This window comes from Prunus mume, linkage group LG8 (genome assembly GCF_029339155.1).
Source record: "Prunus mume cultivar Tortuosa linkage group LG8, ASM2933915v1, whole genome shotgun sequence".
In the NCBI taxonomy this organism is placed as follows: Eukaryota; Viridiplantae; Streptophyta; class Magnoliopsida; order Rosales; family Rosaceae; genus Prunus; species Prunus mume.
The window spans coordinates 2,444,695-2,471,647 of record NC_142705.1 but is presented as its reverse complement, the minus strand read 5'-3'; the positions used below and the strand labels follow the sequence as shown (position 1 = coordinate 2,471,647).

General features: G+C 37.5%; 4 protein-coding genes and 1 pseudogene across 4 annotated transcripts; 3 read left to right on the top strand and 2 right to left on the bottom strand.

The window, feature by feature from the left end:
- Positions 1–181: 181 nt before the first annotated feature.
- On the top strand, positions 182–2,222 carry LOC103341156 (phosphatidylinositol/phosphatidylcholine transfer protein SFH10 pseudogene; annotated as a pseudogene).
- A 371-nt stretch (positions 2,223–2,593) lies between these two features.
- LOC103341083 (Nucleoside transporter family protein) lies at positions 2,594–4,171 on the bottom strand. Its single transcript, XM_008244561.3, has 2 exons — positions 3,587–4,171; positions 2,594–3,385 (listed from the first exon to the last, which is right to left on the bottom strand). Exons 1-2 carry the CDS (start codon positions 4,089–4,091, stop codon positions 2,691–2,693), a joined length of 1,200 nt encoding a protein of 399 aa, XP_008242783.1. The 5' UTR covers positions 4,092–4,171; the 3' UTR covers positions 2,594–2,690.
- Positions 4,172–6,723: 2,552 nt separating this feature from the next.
- On the top strand, positions 6,724–11,437 carry LOC103341084 (nucleoporin-like protein). The gene is made up of 8 exons (XM_008244562.2): positions 6,724–7,167; positions 7,459–7,520; positions 7,718–7,872; positions 8,339–8,552; positions 9,122–9,433; positions 9,539–9,625; positions 10,054–10,680; positions 10,810–11,437. The coding sequence occupies exons 1-8, from the start codon at positions 6,891–6,893 to the stop codon at positions 11,266–11,268; spliced, it is 2,193 nt and encodes a 730-aa protein (XP_008242784.2). The 5' UTR covers positions 6,724–6,890; the 3' UTR covers positions 11,269–11,437.
- A 2,663-nt stretch (positions 11,438–14,100) lies between these two features.
- Positions 14,101–17,568, bottom strand: YAB5 (plant-specific transcription factor YABBY family protein). The gene is made up of 7 exons (XM_008244564.2): positions 17,149–17,568; positions 15,869–15,988; positions 15,010–15,139; positions 14,846–14,894; positions 14,685–14,760; positions 14,528–14,596; positions 14,101–14,402 (listed from the first exon to the last, which is right to left on the bottom strand). Exons 1-7 carry the CDS (start codon positions 17,221–17,223, stop codon positions 14,355–14,357), a joined length of 567 nt encoding a protein of 188 aa, XP_008242786.1. The 5' UTR covers positions 17,224–17,568; the 3' UTR covers positions 14,101–14,354.
- A 6,548-nt stretch (positions 17,569–24,116) lies between these two features.
- Positions 24,117–26,821, top strand: LOC103341086 (uncharacterized). Its single transcript, XM_089042915.1, has 3 exons — positions 24,117–24,274; positions 24,418–24,506; positions 25,661–26,821. Exons 2-3 carry the CDS (start codon positions 24,429–24,431, stop codon positions 26,534–26,536), a joined length of 954 nt encoding a protein of 317 aa, XP_088899041.1. The 5' UTR covers positions 24,117–24,274; positions 24,418–24,428; the 3' UTR covers positions 26,537–26,821.
- The last annotated feature ends 132 nt before the right edge of the window (positions 26,822–26,953 follow it).

Sequence of the window (26,953 nt, the reverse complement as noted above, 5' to 3'; positions counted from 1 at the left end):
GGATCTGCAATCTAAATTAGAGTCCTATCTAATGTTTCCATTTAATTTGGCACCACCATAGCTTGAAGAAACGGATTGAAAAGTTGGTTCCGTTAGGTTCGGATCAAATAATCCATGCATGAACGGTAGAAGGAAAGACTAGAGAGCGAGTTTTGAGGAAAACACTGTTTAAACACTGATTGTTGATAATAACCCTCCTCAAGCTCTGAATCGAAGCCTAAAAATGGAAAATGCCGTCAATTCTCCCTCATTTTGTGTTTGTCCTCAACGTGCATACCCACTGTCCTTCCGTCACTTTCTAAGGATGCCAAAATTCAAAATATGTTTATTTATACCCATCGTCTCCCTGCCCTCCAAACACCCCATTGTGTTAACCAGATGAATCTCTCAACCCTACATCTCTCAGACAGCCAAAGCATTTCCTCAAGCGAGACACCATGTCTGGACCTCTTATCTCCAAAACCAGTGTCGGGTTCATTGAAGAAAAAAGCAATGAATGCCTCTGCCAAGTTGAGAAATTTTTTGTCAAGAAGGAGTAGAAGAAGCAGTATAGTCATCGCTGTGGAAATCGGTGATGTGCACGACCCGGAGAGTTGCAGTCTGTTGAGGCCTTCCGTCAGGCACTCATATTGGAGGAGCTTCTTCCTTCCAAGCACGATGATTATCACATAATGCTTCGATTCTTGAAGGCCAGGAAATTCGATATGGAGAAAACCAAGCAAATGTGGTCAGACATGCTCCAGTGGAGGAAGGCATTCGGTGCTGACACTGTTATGAAGGATTTTGAATTCAAGGAACTCAATGAAGTCCTGGAATATTATCCCCAAGTACATCATGGAGTGGACAAAGATGGAAGGCCTGTGTACATTGAGAGACTAAAGTAGATCCCACCAAGCTAATGCAAGTCACAACCATGGACCGGTACGTGAAATACCATGTCCGGGAGTTTGAAAGAACATTTGATGGCAAGTTCCCTGCTTGCTCAATTGCAGCAAAGAAGCACATTGATCAAAGTACAACCATCCTGGATGTGCAAGGGGTGGGACTTAAAAATTTCAACAAAGCTGCCAGGGAGCTTATCACACGGCTTCAGAAGATTGATGGTGACAATTATCCTGAGACCTTGAACCGCTTGTTTATCATCAATGCTGGTGCTGGTTTTCGAATGTTGTGGAGCACCGTGAAGTCCTTCCTTGATCCCAGGACAACGGCAAAGATTCATGTCCTTGGCAATAAGTACCAGAATGATTTGCTTGATATAATTGATGCTAGTGAGTTGCCAGATTTTTTAGGAGGTACATGTACTTGTGCCGATCAAGGAGGCTGTATGCGTTCTGATAAGGGACCATGGAAGGACCAGGAGATATTGAAGATGGTCCAAAATGGTGATCATAAGTGTTCAAGGAAACTTGGAACTGAAGTCACTGAAGAGAAGGGAGGTGATCAAGCTCCCGTGCACCAAATTAAGCACACTCAACCTTCTCCAATCATATCCGTTACCAAAAGTTGCCTAGAATCTTACAAGTACGAGGACTCTGCCTCAATGGCTGATAAAACTGTGGGTTCAACTAGGCGAATGGTGGTGGGGAACGGAGAGTTTGACAAATTTGCCTTCTCCGAACCAGCAGATTGTGTTGCCAAATCTGATGCTAGCGAATCTCCTGATGGTTCGGCTTTTGGATTTTCAGTGGTATTATGGCATTTATTATTTGTATTAGCAACATGCCGAAGAAGCTCACCGATTCTACCTTCTACTCCAGCGCCGTTCACTGTGATGATGATGACACAATGTGCAAACGCCAGGCGCCTTCACAGTCTGACAATATCTTTGATGCAGATTTCAAGTCTTTCATGAAGCGCATGGCTGAAGTGGAAGAGAAAGCGCTTTGAGCATGAAACAAGCGAACATGCGACCTGAGAAGGAGAAAATGCTGACTGATACTTTAGGCAGGGTTGATGTTTTGGAGCAAGAGCTCATGGCAACACAGAAGGCTCTGGAGGAGTCACTTTCCCGACAAGAAGAGCTCTTGGCACATCTTGACAAGAAGAAGAAGAAGAAATGTTTCCACTGGTGAAGGGAGAAAAGATGCTTATGATTTATGTTTCTCAGAAGCCACCTAAATTCGGCCTCACTTATTGTCCCATTTACCACATGTATTTGATTGTACAAATTTAACCTTCATAGATAGAATTGTGCATAATATGGCCAAGATTATCGTGTATCTTTTACTTTTGATTTGATTTGAGTTGAGTAATCAAAAGTTCGAGTTATTTGAGTTCAGCCTACCTAACTACATCTAATAATTCAAAATGCTTTTGGCAGGCAAAGATGGAAATGGAAAAGCTTTCTTTAATAGGGACCAAACTTGTCAAAAAGTGTGCAGTATGCTAGATCCTGAAAAAACACTTGCCTAAGTGGTTGGAATTTTCTTTCATAAAGTTCCACATTAGCCCCCTCTTTTATCTGCATCTTCTCAGCAGCCAAGCGAACGATTTTGACAAGTTAGGCCTTTGTTATTCTCTCTTTTTGCAGAGAAAAGAGTTCCAGATTGATTTTGCTTAAAGCATTAAGACGAGTTTTCTGAAACTAGTCTTTTAAGAACTTAGCAATTGTTTTATAAGCTTACATACATTGACAAGGTTTCAGCATTTCTAACAATGAAATACAGAATGAAGTAACCTAGTGAGGCTCATAAGACCCAGAACCAGCCGAGAACCGAACCACTGACCAACCCAACTCCGAGGAACACAACCATTACAATGGCAGAAAGCTCTGCCTCTGAAACTGGTACAGTTTTCGGAACTGTCATCATGATAACACTTGTCAGATACCCATTGGTCAGTCCAAGCAAAAATGTGAGAACAACCATTGGAATTTCAGTTTTCAGCCATATTGGTCCATGGAGGCAAGCAGTGAAGATGGGATAAAATAGGAGTCTGGTAATGCAAGCCCACGTTGCCTTTTTGATACTCTTTAGAAGATAAACCGCAGTCAAAGACTTGCCCACTAAATCTGCAATGTTGTACACTGTGATCAGCAAAATAGGGTACCAATCTTGAAGAAGCTTGGATTCCAGATTTTCAGCTATAAATCCTGGGAAAATTGACAAAGTCACAGTATAGATTATGAAAATCCCAAAAGCCGGCCCCGGGACTTTTCGCGCCACAGCCCAAAATTTCGGTCTTGAGCAGAATGATTCATCTTGAACAAGTTTACAATGTTCCTGCATGACTGTTAACCTGTACAGCAAGTTGCAACCAATGATGCAGCATAGGAGGAATACGGTGCTGACCATAAAATACAAGTGGGCGCTTGTTCTAAGACCTTTTGGGGTCTGTGGAAGCATTGCCTTGGTTGAAATTCTCAAAAGAGAAATTATAACACCTGCCAACAAGCAGAGGATTTGTTTAACAAATGAAAATGGGGTTACTTGTAGCTTTGCTTTTATCTTTCATGCATCTATGTGTACAGCATATACACTTCTACTATTGGCAGGCAAAAAGTACCCAAATTAAATACAGTTCGCTGGATTGAAAAAGCAAAGCAGGAACTCAAAGTGCAATTTTCTATACATGGAATTGGTACCTGAAGAAGCAGTTCCAGCAAAAACAGCTTGCATGTACTTTTTTGGAAGCTTTCCGGCGGATCCCATCAAGCTTCCTCCAACCAAGCCATCAGCTAAGCCACACACTACAACTGATGCAACTGTCACACCATAACCTGCATTGGCTCTCCCACTACTTGACCCAGTTGTACTGTACCAAAACCAGTCTGTTACAGGAGCCACCATTAAAGAGAGAATAAAAAGAGAAAATCCCAAGTTGAGTCTCAGTCTAGGGCTCATCTTCTCCCACCAGCTCCCACAGCTCATCATCACAAGTACTACCACTGATGAACTCATGTAAGCAACAGAGAAGACCTTCTCAACATGCTTGGTTGGATAGAGATGGCCAAAGTAATCAACCGCTGTGATAAATGCATTCCAAGGAAGCAAATTGCCTGCTCCCAGCAAGAAATGAATAACGTAAGCAACTTTGTATGCATCTCTTGGCTCGGCTTGATACTCAAGACCCTTCACTCCACCTTCCATTTTTTGAGTTCTTGATGGTCTATCAACCTTTGGTTGGAACTTATTAAAGCAAGCATTTTAAGCGGTAAGTGAGCATAGTGAAGTGATTTTTGACAAGAAAGGAATCTCCAACTCCTAGCTTGATTGATCCCAAGCTCTGGCTAATAATTGGGCAGGGCTAGGCTTCCTAATATACAGCTCTGGCTTATTATTAAGAGGATGTTAGCAACCTTCTCTCTAACATTCTCTTTTGGACTTTCTCTATTTTTTGCTTGATATGTGTCATTTTCCTTACACTTAAAACAACGTCATTAATATATTATACAAACTAACTTTGGTTTTCTAAGTTTACCCTTATTAAATGTATTCAATTTATCCAAACAAATTTCACAACTTTCTTACCATCATATTAAAATTTTTTTAACGTCAAATTATTTTTTTTAAAGAAAATTTTTGTTTTAAAAAAAAAGAGGAAATGTCATTTTTTTTAAAATAAATAAATAAATTCTAATTCTAAACTTGACGTTAAAAAAAAAAAGAGGAAAGGACATTTCCTCTTTTTTTTTTAAGCAGACATTTTCTTAAATAAAAAAAATTGTCATTAAAAAAAATATATATGTTAAGAAAGTTGTGAATTTTTTTGGAATAAATTGAATACAATTAATAAGGGTAAATTTGGAAAGCAAAAGTTAGCTTGTATAATATATTAATGACATTGTTTTAAGTGTAAAGAGAATGACACATGTTAAGCTAAAAAGAGAGAAGGTTCAAAAAAGAAAGTTAAAGAAAATGTTTGTAGCATTCCCCTATTATTAATTAAGTTTCCTATAAATCACGGTTTGACACATGTGCAAAAAATAATTAATATAAAACACAAAAAGAAAAACTTGTACACAAATGTCATCCTGAGGGAAGTATTTTCCATTAATTACTATCCCCTGTCTTTAGCAACTGGTAGTTTAACAACACAAGACAAGCCCATTTAAACAAACTAAGCTGGAGCCTGGAGACTGGAGCCAGTGGGTAGCTGACGGCTCTAATTACTTGCTTGCTCCATGGATTTGATTGACGGGTCCAGAATCAGCATCAAATGAGGCTCATTGATGTGGGAAAATTATGCTGAGTAGGGACATGAATGGTTGGTGGGTGATATTAAGCTGGCTGGCTGGCTGGCTGGCATGCATTGTCCGCGCCCTGCAGACTCTTGTAGCGGCACTAAAGATTTCCAGAATTCCGTTCCTCCCCTTGAACTTCCGCAATCATGACCAATTGTTAATCATGCGCAGGTTTAGTGTTCAGTTTTCAAAGTTGTGAGTCTTGTCATTAAGTTGTGAGTCTTGTCATTACTTTTGTAAAGTAGGCTAAAGGGGGATTCACTGGAGGAGAGCCAAAACCGGTTTCTGTCTTCAAGACTGATGGGCCTGCCTATTTTTGGGGTGGCCTCAATTATTTGGTTGGAAAGATTTTGATTAGCCATCTGGGAACTTGATTCTCTTCCTTTCTTCTTTACTGTCAGGAATTAATTTTTTCATTGATGCTTCTGTACAGCTTAGAGGCACAAGCACTACACATATATGCAGGTCGTACGTAGTTGATGGAGCATTAGCACTAGTGGCACTACATAAAAAGAACATATGAGATGATGGTGTGCCATACCATGGCAACTGGCAAAAGTCTATATTGCACAGCTTACAGCGTATGATTCTCTTTGCTTGGTAACAATACTCAATAATGATAGAGATGCGCTGTGTCACTAATTAATGTAGCAGTTCCTTATTTATTGTGAATAAATAAAGTTTAAAGTGGATTCGGAATGAAAACAAATAAACTACTACCACATGAGTTAGCGTCTACAAATTTACTTATCAAATGTTGAATTGAAGATCTCACTCACCCTTCAACTTTTTCAGAAAGTGAAAGAGAAGGAGTGCAGTGGTGTACCATTAAAGAGTATGAGCTATATGCCAATAATGTAACACTTGAAAAGGAAAGCTCTTGGTCTCAGATTTACCAAAAAAAAGGATTCTTTTTTTGCCTATTTAGATGGCTGCGGTTACTTCCATAAGTTTATATTTATGTACTAGGTACTAGGAACAATGATGATACATACAACTTTTTTTATTATTATTTTTCTTCAAAAAAGAACATTTTCCCAATATTCTTGTTGCTCACCACAATCATTTATCCAATATATTGCTGAGATGGATTAGCAATTAAAATAGACATGAACACGCATATAAGCTTGATTCAATCAAGCTCCACAAGCCAACCCTAAACATTTTGTCTTTTCAATTTATAAATTTGGAAACCGAAATAGACCTCATTTTGAAACAAGACTTTTTCAGAGTCTCGAGATAAAATTGAAATATAAGATGAAAAAACGAGGAAGATCCAAACTTACAAATAAAGCTTTTATATGTGATGAGAAAGATAGAAAGAAAGATGTATGAAATATGAGATATATATGTTTTTTTTTTTCCAAATTTACAGAATTTTTTTTATTTTATAAATAAAGCAAAAATCACCAAAATTTGAGTAGAAGCACGTGCTCTTTTTACAAGTAATTTTTTTTCCCCGAATTTACAGATTAAAAAAAATACAAACTCACTTAAAATTGGATAAATAAATAAAAACTCACTGAAATCCAAATTAAAAGAAGAAAAAAAAAAACAGAACAAAACAAGTTTCCGCTTCTCAATAGTCCACAAAGAACAAGGAAAACGGTAGTCAAAAAGCGAGTTCCACATCGGACTGAGAGCAGAGAGTGGAAGCACAAACAGAGAAGGACGAGAAGAGAAGAGGAGAGAGATAGAGAGACGAATGGAGAAGGGTGGCGAAACGACGCCGTCTGCGGGGCTATACGGAGACAGAGGGGTGGGAGGGAAACTGAGGAAGCCACCGTCTCGTAAGCCGTCGACGACGCCGTATGAGCGTCCGCCTTTGAGCGAAGCCGAACGGGGACGGCGGCGGTGGTTATCGAGCGTCGTTGATCCGGCTTATCGGCTGATAGCCGGAGGCGCCACTCGGCTCTTCCCCTCTTTCTTCTCCAAATCGAACTCCCTCAGTGCCCTACCCCCGCCCAATGTCCAAAATCACGGTCAGTCGCAATTCTCTCCCTCTCTTAGGGTTTTGACCTTCTTCTTCCTATTACTTTTTCAAATTATTTATGTTTTGTGAATTAAAATAGGTATGCTGGTAAATAAAATTCATTGCTTTGCAATTGGATTGATTCAGGCATTGGTTTTGTGTGCATTACATAATTGATTGGATTGTGCCTTGTTTCCATTATTGTTCGTTTCAATTAAATTTGATTACTTTATCTTTATGTTGCCATTTAACATTATGGATTTTTCTTTGGCTTTTAACTCATTGAGTTATTCTGGAACAGATGAATGGCACACAGAGACAGAACAAAATGGTACTGGTGATGAAGACCATTGTGATCTAAATGTGAGGCTTTTTCCATATGGATTGTATTTTGTGGATATGCAGTACCTTCAGATCCTGTTTCACAAGTCACTTGTCCTTTTATTCGGCTCATTAGTATAAGTATTGTTGTAATTGTTTCTTTGGGTGCACATGCATGCAACTTCAGACGGTGTTTTTGCATTTCAAACCGTAAACTTGTTCGACATTCATCTTTGCAGAATGGGATATCCAGAACAAGTGAAACAGCAGGCCCTAGCAAAGCAGATGGATTAAAAAGTGGTTCTGATTTTAATGGAGACAAGAATGGTGCCCGGTCTGATGAGATTGGACTTTCTGAAATTGAGCAGCTATTGAAGGGGAAAAAGTTTTCTAGGCAAGTTATGCATTTGGTAGTCGTGTAGATTTCTCTTAGATTCCAAGTTGTGTGCTGCATTTATTCCATCTTTGACTGTAGCTATCTGTAAAACATAAACTTACTAATTGTTTGCCACTATGATGCATTGCTAATGTGTCAAAATGGTGGAGCGTAGTTTTGGTTCAGATGAGCACTTTTTGTTGATATGAGTAAAGTAGTTGCTTTCCGACAGAGGTTGTATAAATGAAGGTTTTTTGAGAAGCCTGTTTCTGATATCAAAACTGTGTTTCAGATTCCACTATTACATTTGAACTAGAAACCCAAGTTTCTCTTCTTCAGACCTGCCGTCTTCATTTCCTTTAATTAAAGCTCAAGTTGTAAATTCATTCACTCGTGGGCACTCTGGCATGCAGTCTTTGTCTTATTATGTGTTATTTTACCAGTCTTTTCTTACTCCCTCTAACCTCATTCCATCTCTATCCAGGGATGAAGTCAATCACTTGATGGAAATTATACATTCAAGGACTGTTGAACATCCTACTGTGGACCGTGAAAATAGAAATCAAACCATTAGTACTGCAGAAAAAGGTAAGGGGGTGGTAATTACAGATGATTTTCCAAAGACGTCATCTGAAGAAAAACAGGAAGACTTGAATAAAGCTATTTGGGGAACCTCAACCCCTCTACACCAGTCAGCTGTGAGTGTCGCTGTCAACTTGCTCTGTTTATAGTGACATTTAAGTAGGGAGAATCAATTTTGTTAAGCATTTTAACTTATGTGAATTTTTTAATTCATGCATTTATCCTCCATAAGAAATCTTGCTTATTGTTTGCTCAATGCACTTGATCTCTGTCTTTTAAATCATCACTCTGGTATTGGTGAATGGAATTTTAGGAGAGGTAAAAGATTATCCAATGGAGTAACCCATGCCCTTTTGAGTGTTCTTCTAATTTTAATTTATTTTGTTAAAGGATCCAACCTTTCTTTCCTAAACTGCTTTCATTGTGTCTGTTTCTGCATATCCATGATGGTTGTGATTATCATTTTCTTAAAATTGAACAGTGATTTGTTTTTCTTATTGAAAAAGCAAAGAAAAGTGGCGTGCAGAAGTTACCCGCATATTTTTGCAGATAAATCTGAATTTAACTTCTTAAATAGTTGAGTTGTGTAAACACCTTCCATGATACGTTGAATTTTGATATATGTGGTTCACTTGCATCCTTTTATATTCTTATATGAATCTCTTATTTCTTTCAAACTTTTCAGATTCGAGATGAAGTAGGTGCTTCACCTATTGAAATTGCAAGAGCATATATGGGAAGCAGAACATCAGAAATTGATTTTTCTTCTGAGAATACAGTGTCAAAAGATGAAAGGGCCATACTGCACGGCGATGAGTTTTCTTCAAAACCATTTATTCCAACCCCTTCATCTAAGCCATCGACATGCTGGCCTGGTTCCATGGTAAAGGATCAACGTGATTATCTAACCCCACAGACTGAAGGAGGCAGATTTGGCCTTCAGAGTTTTCCTCGAACCCCTTATTCTAGAACTATATATTCAAAATCCAAGTCGAAGGTATGTTACAGGTCTTGATCCTGGTTTTGGAGTTCTAACTTTCTGATTCTAGTAGACATGCTTCATGCTTTGTAGATGGTAATTTTCTTTATTGCATGTCACCAGTTAACTCAACTACAAAGTGGTAATGATAAGGCCCCAAGAACATTATCTACTTCCTGGAAACAATCACAGACTCCTATGTATGGGCAGGTAAATTTACATATTGGTGATCATTGTATCAATGGTTAAATTACAGGTATACGTGGATTACTTTATTAGATTTTAGAACTGGATTTAGGTAGTTAGATGGACTAGGGAGCTGAAGTCAAGTTAGTTTTTGGCATCACAGAATGCATTTGTTGTATTTCTTTTTGTACTGTGCAGTTGCTGGTGCATATGTGAAAATCTTAGTTTTTGGATATTTGGAACGTACATTCATAGCCAAGTTAAAAAACTTTATTTATGCATTTATAAGTATGGCAATGAATAATAAGTACTTAAGTACATAGTGTTCCACAGGTTGAATCTCAGATGCTAAATCAACTTGTAATTTTGCATGATAATTGAACCCTTATCAATCAAGCTATTGGCTCTTGACTTGATTGTTTATTTCTTTGTGTTTCAATGCGTTGGTGAAGCCAAGGGATGATGCATTGGATGGTGGCTATGGATCAGTGGGACCAATTCGCAAGTCACGACATAAAATTATTGCACAAACTCCTACTAGAGGATCTCCGTATGTTCATTCCTCTCCAATTGGGTCTTCACGTGTGGAAAACTCCAATGCTACCAAAGGCTTCTTGCCTGCCAGCAAGAAGATTTTTGAATCTGTAGGACTAAGTGGCAACTCCCAAATCCCCGCATCTGACAAGAAGGCTTCCGGCTTTGGTGTGCCAACTGTTCATCCACAGTCTAGTCTGATTGCCAGGACAATCTTGGAGCACATTGATAGAAACCAGCCCACTCCTAAAGATAAGTCAGAAGAGTTAAAGCTAGCCATTGCATGGAAGAAACCCGTGTCTTCTGGTGTTGCTTCAGTCAACCAGAATGGGCATGATAGCTTACCACTTGTAGGAGGGTCCAGTTCTCGTAAGCTCATGAATCAAGATTTCCAGAAAAATTCTGCTCATGAGAATGCTTACAAGGGGAATTCTCTGTTTAAGATTCCACCTCTGGAGAATACTGTAAAAGCTACAGATGTTGTAAACACCAGTCCTTCTGGTGATGGGAGGGATGGAAGATCTCTAGTCAAGAGTACACATGAGGTGTTTTATCCTTTTTAAATTGCTTTTGCTTTGCCTGCTACTAAACGCATTATCTTCAAAGTAATATTGTGTTGTGGTGATAGATCACGAGATCGTACTGAAATGCAGCTAATTTTTACAAATTTGCAGGATTTTCCTAAGATTGGCCTGAATGCTGTTGGCTCTGAGGTACCAAATCAACAAAAGAAGCCTCCATCTCAATCTTCAGCAACTAAACGTGTGTTTCCTTCTATAGCTATTGACAAGCCAGATTCAAAATGGGCGTTTTCTTCTGGTAATAGCTCTGGGTTTACCTTCCCTGTTTCGACATCGTCTGCAGTGTTTTCTGAACCACCGACACCCTCCCTTATGCCATCTTTCCTGGGAAGCAGTCAGCAGCATCAGCTGAAAGATGTAGACGCTGTTCCTACTTACGAATTTGGATCCAAGAAGTCTGCTCCGCTTGCATTTTCATTCCCTTCTACAAGTGCGGAAATCCAGAATGATGATGCTTCAGATATTAAGTTCAGTTTTGGATCAGATAAGCCAACCTTGGCTTTCGGTTCAATAGGCAAAGTGCCATCTGTTATTAGCATTTCTTTTGGGTAGTATAGGCGTAAGGTTTTGTTTCTAAAGTTTGTATTCTAACTCATCTGCCTGATTGTACCTTGGAATTGGAAGTGAGAAGGCAACTAGCTTAGTGAACGCTCATCTGTTGCAATTAATTCTCCTTGGTTACAAGTTACAACTGTGAATGAATTGGTGGGTTTTGGTTAAATTCTCCTAGCTTATTCATATCCGTGAATTCTCCTTGGTCAATTCTCGCTGATGTTTTGAAAACCAGCAACCAGCGGGGTTGTTTGATGTTTTGAAATCCAGGAAGTAGTGTAAATTGTAATGGATGCGTGAGTGACAAGACGTGAAGGCCATTAATGTGCTGAACGCCAACCAGCTTATCAGCAGCAGCAGAAGCAGAGAGTCGTTTGTTTGATGTTTTAAAAAGTCAGCTTGAAGATGTGCTAAAAATGGTCCTGCGCCTGCCTTGTCGCTCATCCATGTTTCTTGTTTCAATTTATGTTATGCTATGACTGAACAATGAACATGACAGAACATGGTGATGACTGCATGGATGTGTATGTACCTCGTAACACATATCACAGAATATAAAATGTATAAATAATTGTCAACGGATTTATCCTAATGAAAAAGAACATTCATTTTTATATAGTGGTATCAAGTTCGAATTCCAATGACACCTTAATATAGCGTGTGAGAAATCCTCTTCCTTTGTTGTTTAGATTATTACTCGTATTAAAAAAAAAAATTATAAATATATTTTTCCTGAGGGATGAGTAAAGGGTAGCACCACAAGGTACGTGGCATAGTTTCTTGCCACACAGACACGTGGAGACATTGGAGGTTGGAGAATTTTGTAGTAAGTAATAATCAAGAAACAAATGAATGCATATCCAGACACACAGAACATGATGCCATGGCAAGGAATCACGTGTTGCTCCAATTTTCTCAAGGAAGGAAGAAGCTTTGGTCGTCTTTGCTCTCTCTCTCTAATCCTTTTCAGTCTAGCCCAGTCACTCACTCACTCACTCTGTGGGGCCCCCGGCGCCTTGGTGATCATCATCATCATCATCATCATCATCAACTTGATGATATTTATATGGGGTAAGGTATAATGGGCCCCACAGCATTTAAGTAGTGTAGGAACACCTTGAGAGGACAGCAACATACATTCCAAAAGACATAAAGAGAGCGAAGTCACAAGCACAACAAACTTCCAAACTCGAAAGAGAGAGCGAGTGGAGGAGGAGAGAGTGGAGAGGGTGTAGCGGAAGGGAAGGGGGGGAAGTCAGAGGTGAAATGACATTGAAATGAGTGAGATGAATGCTTAACAGACATGAAATTGACGTTTCAGATTCTAAGTGTCAGAATGGGTGGGCAGAGAGCAGAACAGAGCAGAGCAGCCCTCTCAGCCGTATCACTCTGCCCACCCCCACCACCACACCACCGCACCACCACACCACCACACCACCATAACCATTTTGTACTATTTTTCCTTTTCCTTTCGTTTACTAAAACAAGGAAAAAAGAAAACTTGCCAGCTTGTTCAAATCTACCATAACCCACTTCAAGATCCGTAGGACATTCATTGGTCCCCTCCTAAATTCTATCACCACCACAACCAAACCATTTCAGTATTTATTTTTGACCATGCAACCCAAAACCACCTTAGTCTTCTTTTTTGCTTCTCCTTTGGGCTCGCATATATTTATTTATAAGTTAATGCGTACGATACCAAAGTTGGAAGGCAATTCCTTCCCTGAAGCTAATATTCAAGATTAAAGTGCTTGCTCTAATAAGCTGCTTTAGTGCTTTTGTATGGAAGTGATTCTCTGGAGGTATCAATGAAAATGGGATATGTGGCAGAGAGCCAAAATGGTGGTCCATGAATTCCTTTTCACAGAGGTCATATTATTTATGGGTTGCAGTCCATGCTTGGACAGGCAATGGCTTTTCTTAGATATTTGCTTCCTTTTTTTTTCCTTTTTTCAAAGGAAAGAATGCCTTTTTCTCTCTCTCTACCCCCCACACACACACACATCACATTACATGCCTTCATCCAATAATTCAACTGGAAATTATATAAAGTCATGGTAGCTCGTTGCTGATATATATATTACGAGACTTACCCTTTTCCCTAAGCTTCCATAGAATTTTACCCGCAAATCATGTGTCTTCAAGTAAGGGTGCAAGAGGGACACGTACCCCCTTGTATAGACAATGGTTTTTGCAGATGATGACTGTGGATACTAGGCCTAGCAGTGAGAAACATAAGCAGATTATATTTCATGAGAGGGAGATGAATTATTTCAAATTCTTAGTAAAATCCATTTTATATGTAACATATGGGGTTTAGGGTTTAGCATCTCTTAAACCAATCATTATTAAGAACGTAAAACGTACTTAAGTTTGACATGGAAAGAACAAGAGGGTGGTGTTTATAAAATTGAGTATATGTTTTCAATATATATGTGAACTTATTAAAATCAAAATCTCTTTTTATTAGATATATAAATAGATTTATGAAGAAATCGCTTCAGAGTAGTTTTATTATCAGTCGATGAAAAACTTTTGATAGGCAACAAAAGTAGCAGACTGGTTAACAAGAGAGCATCTAAGTACGTATATTTTATTTGTATACGTACAGTGATTCTGATTGTGACCATGCGTATATTTTATTTGTAGGGCAACGCATTTTTGCAAAGAGAAAAGCAATAATAGAACTTCAAAAGCTTTCAAATTTAAACCCAGAACTTAACCAACAAACATCAAAACAATAAAATCTGTATATCCAAGAAACAGACGTAGGTCTCCTTCTCATATGTGCCATGCCATGGATTTGGGCTCAAGTATACGAACAGAAGATAGGAAAATATCAGATCATGGCCATCTTATAGCAAGAGGAAATTTATTATATAACAAGCACAAAGCATTGACGAAGATGACAAATATTTAATTAAGGAAAGTAGACGTAGAAAACAACCCCCTGAGATGACAACAGTACAAACAAAGAAGAAGGATATCGTAATTCAATTCAATTTCCTTAAAACAAACGCAGTACGTAGATCAGTCGACGCAATTCTTGTATAACTTTGATATCACTGCATGACCACCGTCGATCATTTATTCAGCAGTGCAGCCCTTGACATAAGATGTTTCTCAGAGTCCTGCAACAATTTTTTTGGTTAGAATATATAATAAAATGTGATCAGGCCATCCATTTGATTTGTTAGATATAATCATTCTTTTGAACTTACTAATTTTGAAAGACAGAAAATATGAAACAACTTACATTGTCCAGCTTAGGCTGATTGTTAGTCTCCAACATCAGCCCAAAATGAATGTGAGGGAAGTGCGCCCACTAGAAAGAGAAAAGAAGCTAGTTAATGATGAATATAGTTCATGTGTCAGTCATAGTAATTTTTTTACAATCTGGTTTCAATACTTACGTTTTTGGCAGCAGTGCTGAAAGCCTCTCTATGGCTAATATCTGGATTATTGGCCTTGATCCTCTGAATTTCCTCCCTATAATCAAATATAATTAATTAAGACTCGTTTAGCAAATGCAAATGTAAAGAAAACAAGGATGTTCATCGACTGGTTTAGTTACTTTATGAACTGGTTATATGCAGAAGGTACACGTTGCCTCTTCTCGGGAGCTGAGAAAGAAAATACCAACTCAATCAATAAACATTAGAGATTGCGTAATTAGCTGTGAAATTACAAATTATGATAATAACATGGGATGATTAATTAGGTATAAAAAGTACTAACGTCGGTTCACACCCCTTTCCTCAGTGACATGATCTGCAGTGGGGTCTCTGGTTGCAATCTTCTTGTTGCATTTGGACGAGGAACCTGACTCAATCCGGTAATTCTGCGCGTTATAGTTGTAGTTTTGTGCCTGCAATGCAAGTATATAAATACATAAACAAAAACAAAAACAAAAAATCAGTTGGCCTGGTAATTACTATTTTCGATTATTTTATGGTAGCTGGGTAGCTATCAGGTGGCCTGGTTTTTTTTTTATAGGGGGGCGGGCCGCGGGAGGAGCAGGAAAAGAGGCTGAGCGAGCATTGATAGGACTGAATCAGTTAGGACTGTCATATAAAAATAAAGCATATAAAACCCAGATTGACAGTTGTTGCTGAAAGAAATTTTAAAAAAATTTGGGCTGCTTGCTTGCACAGTAGAGGACAAAGATGATGGAAAAGAAATCATTAAAACCTAAGAAGCCTTACATTCATGTCAATCAAATCAAGCAAAAGAAAAAAGAGAAAAGCAATTGCTGGCTGCTTAGCCTTGATGGGTCAGGAGGAGGACAGCTCCTGCACCCCCATCTACCTATAAACAAAAGAAAAAAGAAGCAAAATTTTAGGTATTGGGTTGTGGGTTACGGCGGCTGCTGTGCCAGCTACCTAGGGTTTCAGTATTGCAACTGCTTTGAAATACTCGATCTGTGTTAAGGGATACAGATCCTCATCAAGTCTTCGATTTCCTAAAAAAGAAGTAACGCCCAGAAGCTAGCCCTAGATTTCAGAGGGAGCCTCTGCTAGCTCAAATTGAATAATTAATCAGTTAGAATGTATGTATACATTTATAAATAAATAAATAAATAAATATATAGGCGCACCTGGACATCTGGCCAGGACAGTGACTGAAAGGCAGCGGCCATGTTCACGGACCATAAATTGGTGCAGTGCCCGCATCGAACTGTCACAATGTCGAATAGGCTGCTGCATGGAACACTCACCTGCACATATTTATTTGAATCCTTCATTAGTATTTTCTTACACCGACTGCACATCAAGATTAATTGTGTAATTAATAAATAAAGACATCAAATGGAATGAACTTCACAGAAAATGAAGGAGAAGAACAGAAGACGAAAGAAAAAAAGTAGCTAATAAGAATATATTGGGTTTTTTGGTTGCGGAAAAAAAGTGTGAAAATTAAGTAGAAAACCCTAAAAATAGAGAAGCATATTGAGATTGCTGTGAGAGGAGTTTTTTTTCTTTTCTTTTTCTAGGAAAGAAGCTAATAGTGAGTGAGAAATGAGAAGTTCATTTTGTGTTTTCCCAATCAGGCTATTAGCAAAAGGAGGAGTGAGTTTTGACAAGACCTCAGGTAGTGCAGTGTTTAGAGTAAGGAAAAGGTAAGCCTGCCGCAAAAGAGTGAGGAAATCAAAGGGTGAAGGACTTGTCTTCGTCAATGGTTTATCATCAAACCACCCCTCTTGTTTTGACGTTTAAAACAAACTCTATTAACTTACAACTACAAAACATAAATTAGCCAATCAACTCTCTCTCTCTCTCTCTCTCTCTCTCTCTCTCTCTCTCTCTCTCTCAGAGTCCAGCTAGATCTCTCTCTCTCTGTCTCTCTCTCTCATGGTGTGTGTGGTCTTAAGCGCTTCAGGAGGACCTTCATGGTATGACTTTTCTTTGACTGCAAAAGAAGAAGAAAAAGTAAAGTCCAACGATGGAGACCTGACCATAAACCTAATTTAAACAAAGAAAACCCTCCCTGTAAACTAATAAAATCAATAATAGATTTCACTGAAATAACACCAAAACCAGATCACGAATCAATTAAAGCCTGCTTTTTCAGCAGGATCGGGTTGCATACATTTATACATAGCCTGGCCTGGGAAAGACAGAGAAAAGATAACAAATATATCTATACACAGATAGAAAGATAGATAGATATATAGAAGAAACAAGGTAGGTAGTGGGGTTTGCTGAGATCGCTGAAAAGCAGGGAGATCTCCCATTAAAGAAAGAAGAAAGAAGAAAGAAGAAAGAAGAAAGAAGAAAGAGGAAAGAAGAAAGAGGAAATCATCATCATCACAGAGAGAGAGAGAGAGAAAAAAGAAGAAGAAGAGAGAGATGTATATATATTTATAGAGAGAGATACCGCGAGAACAATATTGCAAAAGTTGCAGGGGATGTAGCAGAGTTGCTCAGTCGCAACATCGATGCAGCTGGTCATGATGGCTCTTGCTGTGATGCAATTATCACAAAATTAAGAAACTCCTTCCTTAAGCCGATTAACCAAGAAACAAACAAAGAAAGCAAAGCAAGCAAAAGAGAGGAAGCTCTCTAAGCTCAGCTTTTGCAAATTACACCAAGCTCAAAAGCAAAAGCTCTTTCTTCTCTCTCAACCACTCCTTGCTTTCAAGATAGGTTATGTACTATCACACTACACCTCAATGGCTAACATATATAGAGCTAGAAATTTAAGAGGGGGAGAGAGAGAGATTCCAAGGAAGAAGTGAGCCAGAGAGAAAGGTAAGAGGGTAAGGGTAAGTGGTAAGGGGGAGAGAGTATAATGATTAAAAAAAAAGTGGGTTGTGTTTGGAAGTGGCCAGGGAAGGCAAGAGAATGCTGGGACCGGGAAACGAAAGCAAAAGTGGGTTTCATGGAAAACCGGGTTTTTTTTTATTGGACACCAAATGCGGTTCAGGAATCAGGTACTTGCTTGGTAATGGTACTACTACAGCTACCAATCTAAAAGCTTATGCTTAGCTATTTCTATTTTGGGTTGGTTTTGTGAGATATGTTAATTATACTTATAATTAATGAGAAGATTATTTAATAGAGGGACAAGTTTTCTGGCTGCATTTTACCTAATCTCTCAGCGATCATGGATGGTAACTATTAATAATGAATGACCCATTGTAAATATAAATATTAACTGAATGTATGCATGTGTATGTGTATGTGTATGCATGCATGATGCTTATGTGTATATATATATATATATATATATATATGCGCCTATGCTATGTACTATCATAAATTTTGGGGATCGTGATAATTTCTTTTTAAAATAAATTAAAATACGTACTCCGGTTTAACCTAAATAATTGATAAGGTTGACAAATTTTTTTTTTTGGGTTCAAAATAAGGTTGATAATTTGGTAACTTAATAACATGCAACTCATTTCTATATATGCTCTATGTAATGGACACTTATATGGTATATCAATTAATTTTTTACAAATTTATAAATAAACCTAATCCTAGACATGTATTTATAAAAAAACTCAAACACTATTTAAACATAGAAACACACCCAAAATCAACCCCAAAGTCAACTTTTTGGGTGTGTTTATAAACGAATTTTGAGTGTGTGTAATGATGGGTTTTGGGTGTGTTTATATATTTAAATAGTGCTTGAGTTTTTTTATAATTTCAACCCCCATTTTGGGTGTTTTAGTGAAATTCCCTATATTTTTTGAGAGCAAAGCAAAATTCTAGCAGTTCTCTCTTTTTGTGAGTTCAAAAGGAAAACTTCATAGAGAAGGAAGAAGCGTTACTGTCCCTCTTCCCCTTCATATTTTCTTGTCTTTTTTTTTTAAATTTTGGGTTAGTGTCTATTCAGGTGTTTGGAATAAGAAGCTCCTTGTGGTAATTTCCTTTGAACCATGCTCAAGTTGAAATTCCCCACCACCTCTTTGAGGGTATGTTCTCAATCAAATCATTCTCCCAAAACCTAATCTCAAATATTACTCGTGTTCTCTAAATTTGGTTCTACATCATATTTGACTGAATTTGCTGCCATTCATCTATTTGTCAGGGTTGTTGTTTGGTTTATTTATTCGCTCTTATGTGCATGTAGATCTTTGGAAACCATGTTTTCCCTAGATCAATTACGGATTTTGTTCTCACTTCAAGATTTTATATGGTGGTGGGTGTGACCGCGACAATGCTTCTTCAGGTGGTGGTAGTAGAGTTCATTTAGGTTTGTAGGCTGCTCTAGGGGTTTCGGCTATATTGGGCTGGTGGGCTTTGTTTGGGATTATGCTTAATTGTGATGATGTGAGCTAGTAATTTTAATGCGACTTTTGTTTGCTTTAGTTTTGTTTTTAGCATATTAATTGTTGTCTTCTTAGAATTGATATCATTGAAATTTATTTAATAAAATTTATGTTTTTTTTAATAAAAAACTTAAATCAGTTGCATGTAACAAAACTCCCCCCCTCTTCAATCTATATGCACACATATATTTTAGAAATTAATTCAACCGGCTCAGTGCCTCAAACTAGCTTAGTCCACATCCAATTTCGAGCATGCCTGCATCCCCCAAGCTGACCCATTTTACATTTTCCCACATGTAAGTATATATATTTAGAATATGTAGGTTCCCTTAAAAAAGATATATACAATCAATGTGTACACATAACTTGCCATCAATTTCATGTTTCACGTAATAGATATATATGATGGGTGAGTACTGGTATGCACAGAAACTTTTAGCAATTTCAATTCGCATTTATAAAATAATAAAAAAACCTTCTTCATCAAGTAATTTAAAACAAACAAAGAAACAACAATTGCAAAGTATTTTAGTTCTTCTCTTTTACTTGTGTATTTAACAAGTAAAAGCACGTTTCCTTTTCTTCTTTTTTCCTCTATCTTTTTGGCTAATTTGAGAATATATTGCTTCAAGAAACACAAACCCTACACAGAATAATTCTTAATGTTCATACCCGAAACCATGAACCATGCAAGATCGACAAGATTCTTTCGTGCATTCCAACTTACAAGTGTATATATAAGGATCAAAATTTTCCATATTTAGAGGTTAATATATACAATTTTTTTTAGCTCGGCCGGCCGATACATATTTAACTCTTCCACACATTAAATTCACTTGTAAATTTGACCCCAAAAAATTTAATCTTTCACTTGTAAATCCATGTTATATACATTTCGGGAATGAAATGTTACATTGATATATAACCAGGGAATACAAAGATTTCTACTTGACAACCTACTATCTACTTTTCTCTCATTTAAATGCAATTGGACATTATCGAGGTGGACAAAAATAACGTCTGAAATATAAAAGACGTTGGAGAAAATGATAAAATTGAAACATTATTAGGATATACTTATCTCTGTGTGTGTGTGGATTTGGCCTGCCTACTAGATAAAGTACTCTGATCACAAAACTGAAAAAACCTAGTCCCTTGAAAGTCAAGTTCCTTTCCGGGGGTTGTAAGCCCTCCTTTGTGTGGAATTGACATCATGTTTCCCCTTTTTTTCTTCGTTTTGTTATGATTTTCTTTCACCTATTACAAACGATTGCATCTCAGTGTCGGATCTCCACTCGCTATCATTTTTACGATTTCTTTATATTTAGAATAAGTCTCAAAAACTCTTTAGGTTTTCTGTGTAGTTTTCACCTTTTCTTTTGTGAGAGTTTTATTTGTATTGTTACGACTTAATTTTTTCAAGTTTGATATCTTTTTGATTGTTATGAGTTTGCAATCTTAGTTGGATCGATGCACATATGCCAGAGTTTCTTCAATCATCCATGATTGTTAATGGAGGTACCGGTGCACAAAATTATCTTAAATTTGATGTTAATGGAGGCGCACAAAATTGTCTTAAATTTGATGTTAGATCTCTCCGTTATTATAATGGCTAGTTTGTATTGGCCTTTTATGATTAGTTGTTTTTATAAAATAAAAACTGAATTATGAATACAATCCCAAAAAATTTCAACCCAAAAAAAAAAAAAAAAAACACTCTGTAGTGGCTGTTTGGGTTGCGTCCCTTTCCATGTCTCTTGGTCTAATAAACAGGCGTAAGACGACATTGCTGATTTTTGCCACTGCCCCCTACTTGTAAGATTATTAATAATATTGTTTAATGTTCTAAAATATTATACACTATAGTCAATTGTTTGTTGCGGCGTATTATTTTGAAACATAAGTATTTTATTTTACTCCGTGATTTCCCTACCTAATCCTTCGTTCATTTTATTTACCAGTTTTTTTGTCCTTCTTCTTCTTCTTCTTTCTTCTTCTTTTTCAATGGCATACAAAATTTATATTGACACTCCATCCATATGTATGTCCACATCTTTAATAATCTAGGAGTCTCAGAGTGTAGACACAATGATCATTAATAAACCAACCAAATTTGTTTTCCCATCTGAATATAGGTATGTAATCATTCTTTTATTATTATTATTATTATTTTATTATTAGAGAATCTTGACGGAACGAGGGAAACTTTATTGATAAAACGAAGAATTAAAATAGGAGGACAAAACGCCTGACTCTGATTCAAAAAATCACATAATAGGGCGTCCTAAATAAAATCAAGGGCACCTCAAACCAAATAAAACTATCCACGTTATGCAGACGAAATAACCATCCAATTTATATTCAATTCAATTTCACTACTACATGCATGTACTATATGGTAATTAATCAATTTACAATCTGTATACCCTTTTGATTGTCTGTCCTATATCCATGCATTTAAGACTTGAGAGGAGAAAATGAATGATGAACATTACTGTACAATATTATATGAACAGCATGGATAGAGATCTTCATATCATTACATTATGCACAAACGAAGGAACAATAAGAATCAGACAACAGTGTGCCTTGTGGAGCCCCATATCCGTGGACGATTGACTATATATTATTATTAGTGGGAATAATAATCTGCCAGCCAAATGGAACTTGAAAAGTCATTTGTGCTCATAAATTGATTGGAGAACCTTTTTAAGTACAAATTATCAGACAAACTTTCTTGAAATCTGTGTGGATAAATTTTCACTTTAACAAATTTTCTTTTTTAGGTCGAAGCTGAGTGCACCTTATATCAAGAGGAAAGCCTCGAGATTTTATGTACAATTAATTTATGTATTAGGGTTGCAGACCCTCAATGTCAAAAAGTAGGCTTAAAAAGCTTCTTATCTTTCGAGCAAATAAATAATAAATAAACAAGTAGTTAGCAACACTACGTTCATTTTGGCAACTTTAAGAAATTGTTGGATATAGATCATCCCGCAACAGTTTTTTTTACTTTGGGTAATACAAGAATGGTCAAAGAGGCCATCATTTGATCCGCGATTTGTGAGTCGAAATGGGTAGTTTGAGACTTGAAGGGCCAAAATTCGATTCGGCGATTAGGCCCGATCGGCCTGATTCACTCTAAGGTTGAGTAGGACTTGAGTTTAGGTTTTGAAACTTCCAGCCTGTCCTCGGCCTAGCTCGCCAATAACTCGACCCAGCCCGAATAAGCTCGCTTATTGAAACTTAAGTAAATGTCTTGTCTTTTTATTTTTACATTACTCCATCTACTTTTTTATATCAGCACTTCAATTTGCTATCTCTTTCTAGCTATCTGGTATGTAATAAAGTAAAGAGCCTACTCTGGGAAAGAAAAAAAAAAGTAAAGAGCCTACTGACTTAATTTCTTCTTTTCGTGACCAGTGCAACTAGTAAGGTGTAGGTGCAGAACTTGGACCTAGACTGCGCTTGCATCTCTTCATCTTTCTAGGTACGCTCTGGTAATTAATCTGGCATTTATATCTTATAGATAACTTCAAATCCTTCACGTGGACGGCGGAGTGTTGTTTTGTTACGACTGATGGAGGGGGTTTGCATTTGAAGGGTGAAGGGTGAAGGCTGTTGCATTTGGAAGCTAAAAGACAGTACATATATTTATACATGTTGGAGGCCCAACATAAAGAAAATGAGTAATTCTGGAAAATGACAATTGAGTGCAGTATCGTGAAGAAAATGCAACATCCATGTACAAGGTCAATATTGATACAAGCAATGAAAACCTAGCCATGCGCTTCATGTGAACGCTGTTCCCCCAATCAATTAATTATCCACACACATCAAATCCAAACTTACTTTTTGTCCTCCACAATTTGCTCCATTTCTATGTACTATTATTCTTTGCACGATATAAATAATTAATTCTTACATATCTGCATTCTCTCTCATGCAATGCTGCTGCATCTATTCTAGGTTGCGATAGGCCCATAGAGCTGCTTAGACTGGGCTTGGGCCTCAATGTTCAGCCACCCGACCGACACCCTCCCAACAATCCAATCTTCAAAGTATAAATATATTTTAAGGATTAGGTGGCAAGCGGAAAATAAATAATGAATAAACAAAAAGGTGTGCCGACTTTTCCAGACTGATTGAACTTGTCCCCAAAGTATTCAATTATGATTCTTTTTTCAAGAAAATAAAAAATTCAATTCCTTTCGCTGTCTTCTCTTGTAAATTTATCTATTTATTTAATTTATTAAATTCATATTATGCCAAGGCCAAAAAGTAATAATGCACAAAAAAAAAAAAAGAGAAAAAAACAAGCAAATGTGTAGGGGATCCGGTCCATGTGGATAAGGCAGTTTATGGATAACCTGAATTCTGTGTCGTTTATTACAATTCAGATGTCGCACGCTGAAGTCAATCGCTCGATTCGCACCTTAAAAGGGCAAACCAGGCCCCCCCGCCACATGTCTGAAACCTAAGTCAATCCGACAACACATAATACCCATATAGTGATTTCATTTTTACACCGAATTGAAATTTGAAATTTAATGGGATTCTAACTAATTGCTGACTAACAGACGAAATTAGGCCAATTCACCGTAGCAATACGCTTACCCTTTGTATTCAAGTTCGAGTTTTCCTTTCTGTCGATTAGATTAACAAACCGGTCGGTCAAATTTATTATATTATCTTTTTTTTTGGGCAATTACTATTTTTATTAAATTACACAGATTATCATCCCCAAAGATTTTTATTACTTCAATTTATTAACTGAGTTTCCAAATGCTGGATATTCTTTTTTTGTTCTTTCTACAGACCATTTTTGAAATTCAAAATATGAGCTCCTGCAGCCTCTCTTGTCCACCGTACTGATTGTATGGTTGTAAATCCAAAGTAATCGCGAAGACGAGCGTCACAAGCCCCAGCGGTGACTCACAGTCATCCGAAGTCAAAACCAACCAATTCACGTAGGCACAATCTAAGCCGTTCATAAACTCCGATCTGGGACACGTGTCGCTTCATTATATTACCGTGACGAATCCAAATACCCAGCACCGAAATCACAGACCAGCTCTCCAACTCTTTGGGTTAGAGAGAGAAACAGAAGCACAAATGCCCTGATTCAACAACGTGTCTGTTATAGTTGTCTCTGTTCATATTCAGTTAGCCCTCTTTTCCCCTTCATCGATTTCAAAGACTTCAAATTTTGCAGAGAAAGTAAGCAACTTCTCTCTAGCTTAGTGCTTGTCGCATTTTATTTTTCCCTTTTTTTTCTTCTAATAAATATTGTATTATGTACTCTGCTTATTAAATTCAGGAGTTTTTTTTGTGGGGGGTTGAATTTGGTTGAATTTTGGTAGGTGAAAGTGAAATGGCAAGCTCAGTGGAGAAGGAGGGTGAGGAGGTTGTGTCCTTAGAACTACCAGCTCCTTCGGGTTGGGTTAAGAAGGTTTATTCTTTGCTTTCTCTCTCTCTCTCTCTCTCTCTCTGTTTTGCTTGGCCCTTTTAAGTTTTCCGAGCCATCAAATTTTCAATTCTTTGGTTGCTATATCACTTATATTCCTGTTTATTTGGGGAAATTTCATTTGAGTTTGTCGGGTTTTGTGATTTGGTGACTTTTGCTGGTAAAATTTGATGATGTGTTAATGGTTCTTATTTAGGGTTTGTGGCTGTTCCTCATTTTCTGTTGAATTTCAGTAATTATGCTTAAGCTTCTGAGGCTTTTGTATATAGTTTGTTAGGTTAAACTATGTCGGTTGGTCAGGTAAGGTTTTGGGGGGAAACGCTCTCATATTTTGAGCATTGTTGTACTTGTTTCATGGAACTCTGCTTGTAACTCATGTATGGTTTCTGCATTTTCATATATCTGTGGATTTGGGGTTTTTGTTTTTGTTTTTGTGAAGTGCAGTTTGGAATGTGGACTTTTGAATAAAAGTGGGGCAATTACAATCTCAGTGATTTCATTTGGGGATAATTCCCTTCCTCAATATATTGCTGATAATTTTTAAAAAAATTATTGTTCTTATTTATAATTCTTACTTTTAACTTTTAAGCATGTGATCTCTTTTATGGTATGGCTGGCAAGTGAACATGTTAGGCGAACATGACTGGGTCTATGGAAAGTGTAAATGACTCTTTTACCTTGATTGACCTGCTTCCACTTAACAAGAATATCAAACGGATCAGTTTTATGTTGTTAGAACTGATTGAGCAATGGGAATATAGGTTGTGTGCAATTATGGATTGGTTTTATTCGGATATATTTGTTGGATTAGATTTCCAGCTTTCATATTTAAGTTTCCTCAGTTGCATTACTTAGAAACTTTAGTGAGCTACACCAATGAACTTTTAGGTCTCTGTGCTTGTTGATTTCATTAGGTGCATGAGCACTGTCCTTTATCTCATAAGTGCAGTTTCAGTATCTTCCAACCATGGTGCAATAATTTATATCTTATTTGATTTCCACGTACTTTTTTAAATTTAATTGAGTTTACTAATAGTTAAAGCGATTTTCAAACCTATACTCCTCTCGTTATGTTTTTTTTTCTTTTCCAGTTTTTGAAGTCAATATAACATGCTGAGGTTGGTCTTTGTAACATGCAGTTTCTGCCCAAGCAAAGTGGAACTCCTAAGAAAAATGAAATCGTATTTACAGCTCCAACGGGAGAGGAGATCACCAACAAAAGACAGTTGGAACAGTACCTGAAAGCACACCCCGGGGGTCCTGCAGTATCAGAATTTGATTGGAGCACTGGTGAGACACCAAGGAGATCAGCAAGGATTAGTGAGAAGGCAAAAGCAACTCCACCACCAGAAGGTGAGCCCCCAAAGAAGCGAAGCAGAAAATCAACTTCGGCGAAGAAGGATAGTAAAGAAAAGCAAGCTGGTCCTGAAGGAGCTGAGGAGACAAAAATTAGTGATGTGCAAGCTGCTGAAAAAGCTGAGATGGAAAAGGATGATGTGAAGGAAAACCAAGATGAGGAAAAAGCACCAGATGCAGATACCAAGACAGAAGTAGCTCAACTTGAAGAAACAAAAGTTGAACAAGAAGCTAACATACCTGGCGATGCTGAAGAGTGCAAGAAAACTAGCAAAGCTGGTCCAGAAGATTCAAAAGCATCCATTGATGGGAAGGAAGTTGAAGGTTCTGGTTTTGGAAAACAAACCGAAAAAGAAAATGCGGAAGGGGAAAAAGTAGGAGAGAAGGGTGAGCAACCACAGGTTGAGGTAGGGAAAGAGGAAAAGACGGGGGATCAGGGCAAAGCAGAAATTGCTATTGTTGATGAGGACAAACATGAAGTAGAAGGAGAAGAAAAAGAGAAACATAACGAAGTTGCTATTGAAACTGAAGTAGAAATCGAGGAGAAAGAAGCAGCAAAAGGGAACACTGAGGGAAAAAATAGTTCAGGTGTTCATGAAGCGGGCAAGAAGGTTGAAGGAGAAGTGATTGAGAATGGCGGCCCAGGCAATGAAGCTTGATGGTTTGCTGAATGGCTCCGGTTTCTCGTCCAGCATTCTGACCCTTTCACATTTCTGAGAAAATCATTAGTTTCAGTGTTGTTAATTTTAGCTATCTGATTGTTCATTGAAGCATCCGTCTATAGGATCATTAGATTAGGCCTATAATGTACCATCCTTTTGTTGTACTAGAAAGAATGTAGCTGTCAGTGACCTCTGTAACATTATGGTGTAAAATACTGGTGATGTAATACTATTATGCCCTGTATTGTTGTAGTGATGTTAAGAACTCGTTTCACTTTTGAAGCCCATGCTTGAGATGACTTGATCTAGCTGCTGTTGATATTGAATGTTGATTTTGCCGGATGGTGGGTGGGTTAATTCTGTGTTTTATGGGAAGACTGAAGATTTGAAATCATAAAACACTGAAACATCCAT